Source organism: Danio rerio, chromosome 13, assembly GCF_052040795.2.
Source record: "Danio rerio strain M-AB ecotype USA chromosome 13, GRCz13ab, whole genome shotgun sequence".
NCBI classification, from domain to species: Eukaryota; Metazoa; Chordata; class Actinopteri; order Cypriniformes; family Danionidae; genus Danio; species Danio rerio.
In genome coordinates this window covers 40,377,316-40,392,489 of record NC_141033.1, presented here as the reverse complement: position 1 = coordinate 40,392,489, position 15,174 = coordinate 40,377,316, and the positions used below count along the sequence as shown (strand labels likewise).

General features: G+C 33.1%; 1 protein-coding gene across 9 annotated transcripts in view; it reads left to right on the top strand.

Annotated features, from left to right (window-relative positions):
- Positions 1 to 15,174, top strand: part of eys (EGF-like photoreceptor maintenance factor) — a 531,033-nt gene that overhangs the window by 434,097 nt on the left and 81,762 nt on the right. For all 9 annotated transcript variants that reach the window (NM_001442782.1, XM_087277984.1, XM_087277990.1 and 6 more), the window contains 1 exon segment: positions 13,426 to 13,576. In NM_001442782.1, the coding sequence (NP_001429711.1) occupies positions 13,426 to 13,576 (151 nt within the window).

Here is a 15,174-nt window from a genome sequence, read left to right as displayed (position 1 = left end):
TGATCAACGTCAGGGACAAAGGAATTCTAAATGGACCTTCTATTGGAGTGCATCTCAGCTTTGTTAGTTAACTAATGTTTGCTAACTCTTTACAACATGATTTATCATTAACAAAACATTTGCTGATGAAATTAGGAACATTATGAACCTTTTTCACAATGTGTTGCGTTTATCGGTCATCATAATTTTAAGTCCTTGAAAGTTTTTAAAATTTAGAAATTAAAAAAAAAAAACATTTATGAAAAAACATTTATTATTGTTTACAGAACACAAACTACCACTTATACTAGGTGTTTCTAATGCAGCATCTATGGACAGGACAGTAAATTGGATGTTATTCTCTTGTCTGGTTGCTGTCTCACACCATTTTTTCTTTTTCTGAAAGTCTTGATAACACCATCGTGGAGTATTTCTTTTATTATTTCAGCAAAAAGGATTGTAAACATTTTTTTTTTTCTTGTACTCTCCGATTCACTGCGCTCTAAGTTTACCCAATTGGTAAATAGTTAACTATGATGAGTTCTGCTACTGAGAAACCTGGAAATGTGAAGGGTCTATTGTAGTGTACACTATTCTAACATTACATAACGTTTTACTAACTTTCATTAACTCTTTACTAACATGATGTATCATTAACAAAGCATTTTAATAAAATTAATAACCTTATTGTAAAGTGTTACCAATATATCTAAATTAAATCATTCTTAATTAAAACAAAAAACTAGAAATTCAGGTACAAATATGAATCAACCCAAATAAAATTTTATTATAATAATACATAATTATATATAATAATTTTATTAAAATAATAATGCATCAATTATAACGCTGCATCCTTGTTAAATCTACAGAGGTTATTCAGTCAAGAGCAATGAGAAAAGTACACCTGGAAAACATGAATGCGGAATCCAATGCACATCCAATCCCTTTGTCAGCTGTTTCTGTTCATTTAATACATAAATCTAATACCGTTTTCAATGGTTCTCGCCAAGATGGATATATTGCCATGAATTTTGTATGTATTTGTCAAATCGGGTCAGTGATCAATCCATCATCTTTCCCAAGTGTCTTTCATACTGGGCATGGGTCATTGGCCCGTCTTTATTGTTAAGTTCTAGTATAGAAAAAAGTGATTCATTAGGTGATTTTGCCTCAAACTTCAGAGACACAATCTGTCACATTCATTGTCTGACTTTCAAAACAGTATAATATTGGACCTTTTTAGGATTATTGACTGCTGTGCTCTTGAAGGCTGCATTTATTTGATCATTAACATTGTAAAAGATTATTTAAATTCTATTTTAATATATGTTTTAAAATATAGTATTATAAAATAACTCATAAATGCTTCAATTCAGGTTTTTAATTCATTTTAATTAGATTTAATCATTCAACACTGATTTGGTGATTAATATTTTGTGGAAACTTGACACTTTATTTAATAATTGATGAACACACACAAACATCACTTATTTGATTTAGAAATCGGATCATACATTACAATACAATTCAATTATTTAATGTTAGTTTACTAATACATACTAAGAATGAGAAATACTTGTACAACATTTATTATTCATGGTTAAAATCATAAATCAGCATTTACTAAAGTATTATTAATATTCAAAGTCGATCTTTCTGATTAGTTAATACACAATGACCTAACATTAGTTACTTAAGAGCTGTTTTCCTCAAGTAACATTAACAAGGATGATGAAATACTGTAATAAATGTATTGGCCATTGTTTGTTCATGTTAGTAATTTATTGCTATAACTAATCGAACTTTAATGTAGGCGGCACGGTGGCTTAGTGGTAAGCACTGTCACCTCACAACAAGAAAGTTGCTGGTTCAAGTCCCACCTGGGCCAGTTGGCATTTCTATATGGAGTTTGCATGTCCTCCCATATTCGCGTGAGATTCCTTCAAGTCTTATGGTTTCCCCAACGCAATCTAACAGCAATTCGTAACTTTTTGATTTAGTGGCTTATTTGTATGAATTCGTACAATCTAGTACGATTTTCTCATCACCCAATGACGGTTAGGGTGTGGGGGGAGGTTGGGTGCCTCGCCTCCTTTTTAAAATCGGACATTTTCGTACCACTGAACTCGTATTTGTACGAATTAGCCACTAAACTGACAAAGCGTAAAATACTTACATATCCCCAGTAAGATCAGACTGGTTTCTCTCACAGTCAAAGACATGTGCAATGGTGAATTGGGTAAACTAACTTGTCCGTAGTGTGTGTGAATGACTGTGAATGGGTGTTTCCCAGTGATGGGTTGCAGCTGTAAGGGCATCTGCTGCCTAACATATGCTAGATAAGTTGGCGATTCATTCTGCTGTGGCGACCCCTGATTAATAAAGGGACTAAGCCGAAAAGGAAATAAATGAATGAATTTTGGCTGTAGTGTATGTGTGTGTGTGTGAATGTGAGAGTGTATGGGTGTTTCCCAATACTGGGCTTGCAGCTAAAAGGGCATCCACTATAAAACTTAGGCTGAAATAGTTGGCGGTTCATTCCACTGTGGCGATCTCTGATAAATCAGAGACTAAGCTGAAGGGGAATGAATGAATGAATGAACTTTATTGTTAAGCATTTCCAGAAATTTTTTGTTACATAATAAAAGTCTTAGTTTTTATCACTTTAATAGAAACTGAATAGCAGTACTAATGTCTTGTAGAGCAGTCATGTAAAAGGAAATTGTGGTACTATCAAGTGGTAGGTGCTTTATAAATTTCTATTTGTGAGTTTGCATAAAGCTTTCCTAAACCATTTTCCTTTAGATGAATTGAGTCCATTATTTGAGCCTTTCTTTTCATTTTGCTGGCTGAACGTATCCGATGCCGTTTACCATGGAAACCTCGTTATATCTTCAAACATTTCTTGCTGAAAAACTTTCACCCAGACTTCATTATCTGTGCTAATTTCAGACCAGTGACATCTTCGCCATAAATTATATGTTTCTATGACTACCTGCTCACCACTTGCACCAAGATTAGAGCGAACAGCTGCACATAATAAACACACATAAAGTATGTTAGAATAATAGCGTCAGATTGATTTGAGAGGCGAGGGATTCATTTTGACATGGCGTTCATGAGATATTCGCCGTTCGCATCTGACGTGTCTATTGAATAGCAATCACCTCCAAACGATGTGGAAAAGTTCGACTGGATAACACGCACTCTATCACTGTGTGCTAATGAATAATTGGCTTTCCCAGCAGCGGATTACACACGCTGAGTTATGAGAAGCTGAATATAACAGTAAGCCTCGGTGCTAAATTAAAAAACGCCGGACCGTCGACTGTACCTCTTTATCCCGTAATGAAGTCCTCTCCCAGGACATGTTAATGACATAGCAAATGTCTCTAGGTGAAATCAATCACCTCGGATATGTGCTGTGGGCTGAATTTAAAGTTATGATAGCTGATCCCATTAGCTAATTGGCAAACCCTGCTGGATGATGCTCTTCAATTACTTTGTCCTAAACAAATATGGTCTCTTGACTGGGCCGAACTCCAAATGAATGAGTATTTGGGGATTTTCCCTGTCTTTTTTTTTTACCTGTAATTGAGTGAATAAGATTTACATTAATTAGAATGTATTAAAATTGGAAGTAGTGTTGTTAACGGAAAGCAAGAATATATTATGAATAGTTTATTTTGTTCTATCAAACGTTAATTTGCTGACAAATCTCTTGTGTGTTCTTTTTTTATGGAATGTAATAATTGTTAACCTGTTTAAGAGTGCTCAGTGTGAGAACGGCACCTTGTAAACATCACTTAATGCATTAATTGATCATATGAAACATATTTGATGCATAATTCTACGGCCTCTAAATTAATAGCATGACACTTTGGTGAAAACCTTTTTTGTCTGCAGAACTGAAATGACTGAAGTTGAGTAAAAAAAATATATAATCCTTATTTCCTTTAATTTTTTTCTTATGTACTAAACTTTTAAAAACAGTTGCACTGACTTAAAATGTCTGTTGAGTGAACAAAAACTCTTTTGGAAATTGGTATTAAGAAATAATACATTATCAGAAAAAGAAAAAAACAAAGACAAATGTTAACAAAACATGTATTAAACACTGAACTAGAAACAGGACAGGAGGCAAAACAACAACACTGATAGCAAGGCAGAGATCAAAACATGACAGGACAAACAAAGAACACCACTTTGTAATTCTTCACATGGAAAAACAGGACTCAGCAAAGAGTCTGTGTGAATGAGGTGTCTTTATAGTCCTAATCGGTCCATCATAAGCTTCCAGCTGTGTGTATGTGTAATCAGGATGAACCAGAAACTGATTCCTTCATTTAAATGATAGTTTGAGCATTTGACTTGTCATTTAATTATTACAGGATTTTACTGAGTTGATCATGAAAATTAAATATCAAATACATTTGATTTCTCATTTGAGAATGCATTTTGATTTATTATTTGAGCGTTGTAGCTTTTGATTTATCATTTGGGAACTTGTTTTGAAAGTTCGATTCAGTATTTGATCTTTTTAGACATTTAAATTTTAATTTCACATGCGCTAAACATTTTTTTCCTAGAGTGAATTAGGTAAATGTGATGACAATTAACATTAAAAGTATTTTTACAGCCTTTTAAAAGTCTTTTTTACACTGTACTGATTTTTATTAAATTTTTTGCTTTTTTTTGCGAAAAATTATGTAAATAAACAGGACAAATGCATGGGGATACTATGGGGAGGGAGGACAATCTGTACTGTTAAAATCAGAAATCTCAAAAAAATGAATGGTGATCAGTAATGAAGAAAGATTTATTAAAATTCAAATTTATGAAATATGAATGATGGATTCACTTGTCGATCTTATTAAAAAGATCAGAATGAGCAAGTGATTTTGAATCTTGACAATTTCCAGTAAAGCAGCACTTGTTAGTTCATTAGCTAAGTTGACCTAACAGTGATACAAAACATTCATTCATTCATTTTGTTTTGACTTAGTGCCATTATTCATAAAGAGTCACCACAGTGGACTAAACCACCAACTATACTGGCATATGTTTTGCGCAGCAGATGCTCTTTCAGCCGCAGTACTGGGAAACGTGGCTACTTTAGTTTATCCAATTCACCTGTACCACATGTCTTTGGACTGTGGGGGAAACCAAAACACCCGAAGGGAACCCATGCAAACACGAAGAGAAAATAAAAACTCCACACAGAAATACCAACTGACAAAGCCAGGACTTGAACCAGCGACCTTCTTGCTGTGAGGCCACAGTGCTAACCACTGAGCTACCGTGCCATCTCATACAAAACATTTTAATCTATTTTAATATTTAATTACAGACGTAAAAGTTACTGTAAAATAGAGGCAGTTGTGGTTGCCAGAAATTAACCATTTTAAAAAAGTAGGACCATAAATTAAATTTCTAAATTTGACGGTAAATGACCATATTTTAAAAAAAACATAAAATAGTCATATACCAATGTTTTGAAGTGCTAACATCTCAGTGTCATTCACACAACTGCTAAACACTATCATCAAAATTAGATTAATACTAAAATTAAACTTAAAACAAAAAATGTGCAAAACCAACATGATCTCACGCCAGTTTGTAACTTATTGATATAGTGGCTAATTCATATGAATTCATACAATCTCGTACGTACAATTTAGTATGATTTGCTCATCCCCCAATGACGGTTGGGTTTAGGGGAGGGATTGGGTGCCACGCCTCCTTTTTAAAATCATACATTTTCACATGACTGAACTCGTACAAAGAAACATAAACACACACACACACACACACACACACACACACACACACACACACACACACACATCTATCTATCTATCTATCTATCTATCTATCTATCTATCTATCTATCTATCTATCCATATATAGATAGATAGAATGAAGATTTTTTCAACAGGTTTCTAAACATAATAACTGATTTACTTTATCTTATAAGTAAATAATATTTGACGATATTTTTTCAAGACACTTCTATACAGCTTAAAGTGACTTTTAAAGGCTTAACTAGGTTAATTAGGTTATTACATTCTCATATTGTTCCGAATGCAAACTGGTTTGAGCTCTCTCAGCCGCCGTAGTTGTGTCTTTAATTAGTAATTTCACAGGGACAAATGTTAACTAGCAAGAAACTGGGATTAATCAATTATTAAGTTTTAGCACACAATAATACTATTAACTGATTAATCATTTGTTTATTCTAACCAGAGAACTAATGAGAGATTAAGAATTCTTGCAAAACTAAACAATAAATAATGCATGAAAAATGACTAGCACTGAGTTAACAGTAAATTAACAAGATGTTTTAAGTAGTTAACAGATTATTAATATTGTGTTATGCATTACATATAGTGATTAATAAATGATGGAACAGTATTCTAAAGTATTACATAGTATTGTCTTAATCATGTTAATATCTGAATATTGTTGTCCATTTAAACAAATAGTTCAGAAGTTTCCATCCTAAATGCAGTACGTATGACATGAGAAGCAGCAGTCAGGCAATCAGCTGACATTTAAATAAGCTGATAGGGAAGTGAGTCATGTCTATAAATTGTTGGCAGTAAAGGCAGAAGGGCTGGATGAGCTGTCATCTTTGAATGAGATTGCTCTTGATGTCAAGTTAGAAAATTCATTTTACTTCCACCCTGTCAGATTAGCCGTGCATATGCAGCTCACCTGACACGGCCAATATGACAGTGTTTATCTCATGTCTCAACCTGTCAGAGTCCTCATGAAATTCCTTTTATAGATTAGCCATGTAAAAAAAAAAGACAGCGAGCAAGCATTTGGGTTTCGCTCTCTCGACACATTCATCAATTTTAGAGGAAGGAAACTGACTGATTTAATTAGAATGATTCCCCCTCCAACCCGGCGGGAATGTGATTAGAACTTATTTATTTTTCGGTGGCCAATGGGTTTTTGATCAATGTCAGTTTTAGCATTTCAGTTTGTAGAGTGTGGTCCAATATTATATTATATTATATTATATTATATTATATTATATTATATTATATTATATTATGTTATGTGATGTGATGTGATGTGATGTGATGTGATGTGATGTGATGTGATGTGATGTGATGTGATGTGATGTGATGTGATGTGATGTGATGTGATGTAATGTAATGTAATGTAATGTAATGTAATGTAATGTAATGTTATGTTATGTTATATTTTATTATGTTATATTTTATTACTCATTCATTCATTTCTTTTCGGCTTAATCCCTTTATTAATCAGGGGTCACGAATGGTGGAATAAACTGCCAACTTATCTAGCATATGTTTTACACAGTGGATGCCCTTCCAGCTGCAACCCTGTACTGGGAAACACCTATACACATTCATTTACACACATACATTACAGCCAATTTAGTTTATTCAATTCACCTATACTGCTTGTCTTTGGAACGGATCACCCGGAGGAAACCCACGCCAGCACGGGGAGAACATGCAAACACTATATTATATTATATTATATTATATTATATTATATTATATTATATTATATTATATTATATTATATTATATTATATTATATTATATTATATTATATTATATTATAAAAATTCATACTTTTTCAAAGTCAATAAGGGTTTTTCAAGCATCAAAATAAGTGTAAATAAATATAAAATTTTATTATTATCATACATTTACTTGAATTACAGAAAACATACCTAAAAATATAATTTTGTGTAACAACAATGCACCAAATATTAGTGTCAAGCATATTTAGAACAAGAATCAATTAATGACAAATTAAAAGACACAATTTAATCATTACTGTGCAGCTCCAAAACATTATTTAATTATCATTACCATTCCTTCCTTAATTGTCAATATTATAATCAATTACCAAAAGTTTATGACATTTTATCTTTATAGTTCTTCACAATCCTTAAAAAACACTAGGGGCCCTATCATACACCCGGCTCAATAAGGCGCAACACATGTTTGGCGCGGTTTGTTGTTATTTTCAGACCAGCGCAACAGTAATTTTCACGTTTTGTGCCATGTTGTTTAAATGGCAAATCCATTTGCAACACTTTGTAGACTCATGGTTGTGCTGGTTGCTTGTTAGTGCAGTGCTTGTTTGAAGAACTGAAACAGACTGCGCTATTGACCAGCTAAAACCTGATCTTAAGTCCAGCACAGAGCTCTGCAGTTCCAAACATTTACGCATTACTTAATACACTCATAATGTCCAGCAATACACAAATATTTTTACCTCCGAAAAAAATTCAAGGACTAAAATGTTATAAAAATGATTATTTTCTACATAAATATAAAAACACTGCCTCCATGCCTTTTTCATCTCAGGAGTCTTTTTTCAGTTCATTCATGAATGTTTGCATTTATATATTGTTATTATTATTATTATAATTAACAGTATTTTTTATTATATGCATATTTATATTTGTTTTATTAAAAAAACTGTTCATATTTGTTCACCTGTTGGGTTTTGGAGATGTATTCATCACCATATGTGGCATAAGAATAGGACAAGTGTTTGGATATAACTTGTTATTATTGTTAATTTATTTGTTTGCTGGAAATAAGAATTGACTTTAGAAATACTTTTGAAACAAATCTTTGCGCTTTACAAACTAAATTAAGTGTAGGCAAACGGATGTCTTAAGTGGAGTGCTTACAACACCATTTCCTTATCCAAGAAAATAAAGGAGTAAAGTTAAGATTAAAAGTAAAGTAAAGAGGAAGTAAAGAGGCCGAATGGAGGAGGTCTCTCTTTATCCTCGCGCAGATGGTCAGATGAGACTGTGATTGGTTTAATGTTATGCTCAAAACACACCCATAAGAGAATAAACCATATTTTTCCATCTTTAAAATAGTAAAAGTGGATTCAGACATGCCCTTAATGCTTTTGCGCCATACGCTTTAGACTTAAAGTCAAGGTTTTACCAATCTGTCAACAAGGTGTATATAATAATCTAATAAATACCACAAAAAAACTTGATTTCACAAATCAATTATTTGTTTATTGTCACTTTACTTCAAATAACTTTAAAGACTTTTTAAAAAATCTGAAATGCTGTTGGTAATATACATGGTTGCAGTTAATCTGTCTTAAAATCTGTAAAGTGGGGTCAAAAGGTCAAGCTGTATCATTAGCTGCACATTGATAGTCTTGTCATTATTTCTTTATAATAGCTATACTAAATTGAAAGTCTGGCCCATTCACAGAAGCCCATTTACTTCCACAGTGCAAAAAAAAAATAAGGTGGAAAACAAATCAATTGGGTGTTTTTATTTAGCCTGTCACTAAATTAACCTCCTGGGTCTACAAGTTCTTTCCCTCTGGTGGATTGTAAAACTCAGAGATTCAGCCCAGTCTGAATTTAAAAACTCCAGAGATCAAAGGAAGTAAAGCATCAAAAAGCTAGCTTACACCTGCATCTCACAGTAACCGTTCCCTTCCTTCCAAGCAAAACCTTCCCTGCATCAGACTCCCGCTGGGCTTCAGTCATCAGCCGACAAGAGGGAGTGTGAATATAACAGGTGACAGCTACTGACAAGAGGATGCACGCTCTGTTAGACCCAGCACAGGGTAACAGGGCCATTGGGACAATAAGGAGTAATTTGTCATTTCCTTACCTCCGCCCTCATCCCCTTTACATAAAATAGACCAGGAGCTACAACTGTAGTTGATGCAGTAGGGGCTGAGTGCATCTGCAGTCGCTGGGGTTGTTGCCAGATATGCCAGCAAGCAGGAGGCTCCCAAATATTGTTATGTGACAAGCTAAAGCTCAGGAGGGAATAAAACAGGCAGTTATTGATTTAGTCGTGATGCCTTGTGCTTTCTGTATACTCTGATATGCTTATGCACTTATAGCATAAATACTGTAGCATGTACACAGTTTGGTTGTCAGTTCAGCTTTTTGTGCTTAATATTGTTTCGTACACATACAGTTCAATAATTAACTTCTGAAAAATGACTTATTGTCAAGCACACTGAAAAAAATTATGCTTGGTGTGTGCTGAATTGAATTGAACAACTTGTTTGTGACATATTTTAATCCATATCTGAGATTTTTTGCTCTTCTTTTGAGTATGATTGCAATAATAAGCTAGAAATTCTTGAGGAGAGACAAGTCTTGGCTTCTTTGTGTTGCCATATCTTAAAAAAACACAAACAAGAACTACAGTAGATTATTATAAACCGAAATAAATTCAAATGCTACCAAAATATTGCTACCCATTGTCTTTCCACTCCATAAATTTGATTGATTTATGAGACAAGACCCTTAAAAATAGTGGACGTGGAAACACTACTACACTCACAGAAATAAAAGTACGCAAGCTGGGGTGATACCTTTTCAAAAGATAAAAGGTACACATTTGTAGTAAAGGGTCCATATTGATACCTCAAACGTATATATTAGTAACTAAAAGTTTAAGGGGGAACACTTTTGTACTTTTTAGGTACCAATATGTACCCTTAAGCTATTACAGTTTTTCTGCATTGGTTTGGCTGATTTCTTGAAACAGAAATTACATTCTTAAAACAACATGGACAAACCTCCAAACCATTGGCAATTGCTCACAACAGAATTAAATTTCTCATTTATTTCTTCAAATTGCAAATGACAATGTACAGATAGCCGACATTTAGCGCAATTTTCAAGTGTATAGATCTTGTTGATCTAAACTGATCTGTAATTCACAGTCTAATGGTTGTTCTCTCCAAAATGTTTCAGCGTCATTTCATTGTATATGTCATTACATGCACAATAGTCTGTTCAATTGTCAAAATTAGTCAAGACCATGAATACCATACAGTAGGTGAATCCTTGAAACATTTGATTACAGTTTATTACAGCTATTTATTCTTTTTGCTCTGATATATGGAAGTTATTTTGTGTGTAGTTGATTATTACAATAACAAAAGGAGTTATCATTTCCTTGGCAGTATGAGTGTAATGTGTGACGTCAAACCTTGGAGGCTACTCTTACCTTAAAATCCTCTTTGTTTTTTTCAGTTTAATACACAATTGTATTCTGTTAGCTAGACAAAAACAGTACAGTAACCATTGTCAATGAAGGACTGGGCTAAGACTAAGGTGGACATGAGGGATATTTTAGTGGTTCTTTGCCATAATGACAAAACATCTCAACATTTTGACTGGCAGAGCTTACACAATGATAAAGGAGCGAAGCATTTTGTGGCACCGACTGTTCAAATTAGAGGGAAATTTGCTTTTGCAAGTGAGCTATAGTGTTGTGCTAAACTGTAACACTGTTTTGCCAAATGATCTTAGAAGTTTGAGAATGTAATCTCTGTTTCAAGAAATGAGTCAAACCAATGGAGAAAAACTGTAATAGGGACCTTTAAGGTACAAATTTGTACCTTTTAAAAAGGTATCACCCCAGTGACAGCGTGCGTATTTCTGAGAGTGTAGAGTGCACTGTGAGCAAAACTCAACACCTTCATCTTTTAAGCATTAGTTCAAATTGCAAAACCTTAATGAGTATTTTGTACAGTAATTAGTCAAATATAGCAAATGCTAAATGTGAGATTTCTTTAACTTAATAGTTGAATTTTTTTGCCATCTCAGAAGTGAAATTTGCTATGTGTGTATGCATGGCCATATTTGCTGATATTTCCATGATTTGTTTTGACCACTGAAATGTTCTGACCAAGACTATAGTTTTATATTATTAATATTGATATTATTAATTTAAATGTACTTACGGAAGTTCACAATATTTCAATAAATAAATAAATTGCAGCCACTAAATATTGTGAATTGATTGGGGCCAATGATGTAGCAGATTCACAGCCCCTCCCCCTCCCCGATCATTGTTGACAGCACGCACACACCTTCAACAGACAGCAATGGCAACAACAGGCATGTTTGTCATACATACATACATACATATCTTCACTACACAACTATTCTATGCTGTCTGTTAACCCTTTTAGTTAAATACTCGATGTGTTAACATTACTTAGCACAGCTCAGAATTAGGTCCTTTTGGTTTGCATTGTTTAATGTTTTTGCTTTTCTACAGAACGTTAGCTTTTACTGATCAGGCTACTACATATTTAAAAATAAAATTAAGGGTGAAGTTCTTATGACATGCGTTGTTTAGTATTGTTTGTGGGATTTATGCACAGCTTTGGGTTCGTGAGATTTTTAATTTTAAAAAATCTAGCTTATTCAGCACCTCTGTTTTTGCTTGTTGACTTACAACAGCCAGAAATCTCAGGGATTTTGTGGATGTATTTTGCAAAAAGGTACATCAATAAAAAAAACTAAAATATTGTGGCTCAAAAATGAATATGGATACATGATATTATTAGTGAGTGTGTGTGTGTGTGTGTATAGTAATACCTTTTGTTTAGTTTGTTCATTTGTTTTATAGATTAATTCATTTATCTTCATTAATTTTGGACATGGCATGTACTGTGTTCTACAAATTAGTTGCAATAATTTAAGAGTAATTAATTAAAGCCACAATATTTCATCTATCACAAGCAAAAAAAATAACATTACACTGAATACATTATTTTATGTGTATGCCACTGCAAGATTTGGTGTGGCCTCATCTGGCCACCCCTATGAAAATGTTCTGGGGGCGCCACTGAAGTTGCGATGTTGCTTCTGCTACATGACAGATTGATGAAGTTATTAATAAAAAACATACTTTTTAACACTGTATGAAATGAAAAAATCAGCAAATAAGGAATGAAAGCAAAAGCGTGGTAGCATTTCATTTCTGAGTAAAGTCAATTGTTTTGTTCAGCCAGCATTTTTAATAAATCAGTTGTCTTTTTTGAATGAATAAGTATGTTAAATTGGGTAAAAAAATTCGAGTGAATGAAGCCACTCATGGTAATTCATTTGTTTGTGGGTCAAAGACAATAAGGGCTTTCAAGCCTCAAAATAAGTGTAATTAAATTTGAAGGGTTTATTTAGCAAAAAAGTAATGATTATCATACAATAATCTAACTGTTATAGAATAATGTCATTTAGTATTACATGAATACATCAAAAATAGTTAAGCATATTTAAAACGAGAATCAAAGGGCAATATTTAATTTAATGTGCTTAGTTAATTAATCAATGCCGTATGTTTTATATACTATCAAATGTCTACAATCATGTACATGATGATTGAAATGTATCTGCTTTATGTACATTTTCTGTAAGTTCGAATTTGGTATTTCATTACTATAATCCAGTTGAAAGGAATAGATATTTTATTTCATTTATATATTGATTGAATCAGATGAGAACCAGCATTTGAGTGTCTTCATGGATTCAGTATGACTGAAAAAGGGTTTCTAGCCACAAATTAAAACAGGTCATCTCTAAATCTCATTATGATAAGCTATGAATGAAAGCTTTCTCATCTCTTTATATTCCCTCTGCCCTTTTAGGCCGCGAGCAGGATTTGGGAGAGCGTTTTCTACATGTGTTTCTCCAGAATGCAAGAGCCGTGGCCAGGCTGGGTTGCGGCGCTGCTCACATTTTGACTGCCGTGGCTGCTCAGAATATTAGGATCGATAGTTTGGTGGCAATTACAGTGAGGTGAGAGTTTTTTCATTTATTTTACAACAGCAAAAAAATAACCCAGACTAAGATTGCTCGATTATGGGAAATCAAAATCATTATTATTTTGGTAAATATTTTAATCAAGATTATTTAAAAATATATATTATAAATGGGCCATGACCAAAAAGATTTGGTCAAATAATTTTTTTTCCCTGTAAATAAGGTTGCTATTACATGCAGACATATTCACTCCAAAAATTCAACTTGATTTGTTTCTTATTAAAGCTAGGTCAATAATTAAGATCAATCAGTGATTTTTGCATTTTTTTTGATTGATTAATAATAATAAAAACAGTCAGCATCAGGAATATAGTGCGCTGTCATTTTAAGAGCTGCACAGTTCCGATTTATGATTTCACTTTCACATTTTCATTCTCAATTCTTTGTGTTTGTTTATTGCAAAACACACAAATTAATGTTTTTTTCATAATCATAGGATTATAAAAATCAGAATTGTATTTTGATTAATTGAACAGCCCTAGCCCAGACTTATTCCTAATATATAGCTGACTAGTGGCTAATTCGTACAAATTCGTACGATTTCAGTTGTACAAAATGATACGATTTTAAAAAGGAGGCGTGGCACCTAACCCCAACCGTCATTGGGGGATAAGCAAATCGTACTAAATTGTACGAATTAGATTGTACGAATTCATACGAATTAGCCAGTAAATGAAAAAGTTACTAATTGCCGTGAGATTGTGTTGGAAATACAGTTGAAGTCAGAATTATTAGCCCCCTTTTGATTTTTTCTTCTTTTTTAAATATTTCCCAAATTATGTTAAACAGAGCAAGGAAATTTTCACAGTATGTCTGATAATATTTTTTCTACTGGAAAAAGTCTTATTTGTTTTACTTCGGCTTGAATAAAAACAGTTATTAATTTTTTAAAAAACATTTTTGGGACAAAATTATCAGCCCCTTTAAGCTAATTTTTTTCCGATAGTTGACAGAACAAACCATCGTTATACAATAACTTGCCTAATTACCCTAACCTGCCTAGTACACCTAATTAACCCAGTTAAGCCTTTAAATATCACTTTAAGCTATATAGAAGTGTCTTGAAAAATATCTAGTAAAATATTATTATGTTATGTTAAAACTATTATGCTTAGAAATGTGCTGAAACAATCTTCCCTCCATTAAACAGAAATTAGGGAAAAGAATAAACAGGGGCGCTAATAATTCAGGGGGGCTAATAATTCTGACTTCAACTGTATGTTCTCCCTGGTAAGTTTTGCTACACATTTCTTATGAAACATCCACAGGAGGACAATATTTCTTTGCATGCATCAACATAAAAAATACTCTGAACCTAAGCAAGTGTTAGCAATATTAGCAAGCACACACAAAAAAAAAAACACTTAATTAAGCTACCACAATGTTATACATAGTCTTGACATGGCTTTGAGCTCAATGTATGATGCTGAGCTAGTAAAATATATCTTAATTATCAGTAATCTGCTCCTCTGATAATCTGTGAGGAAAAAGACAATTGTGGTTGGGTTTTTACGTCCTTGTAGTGTTAATTTCACCTAGAAACTGCATCAATAGGTTTTGTAGAAATTATTTAT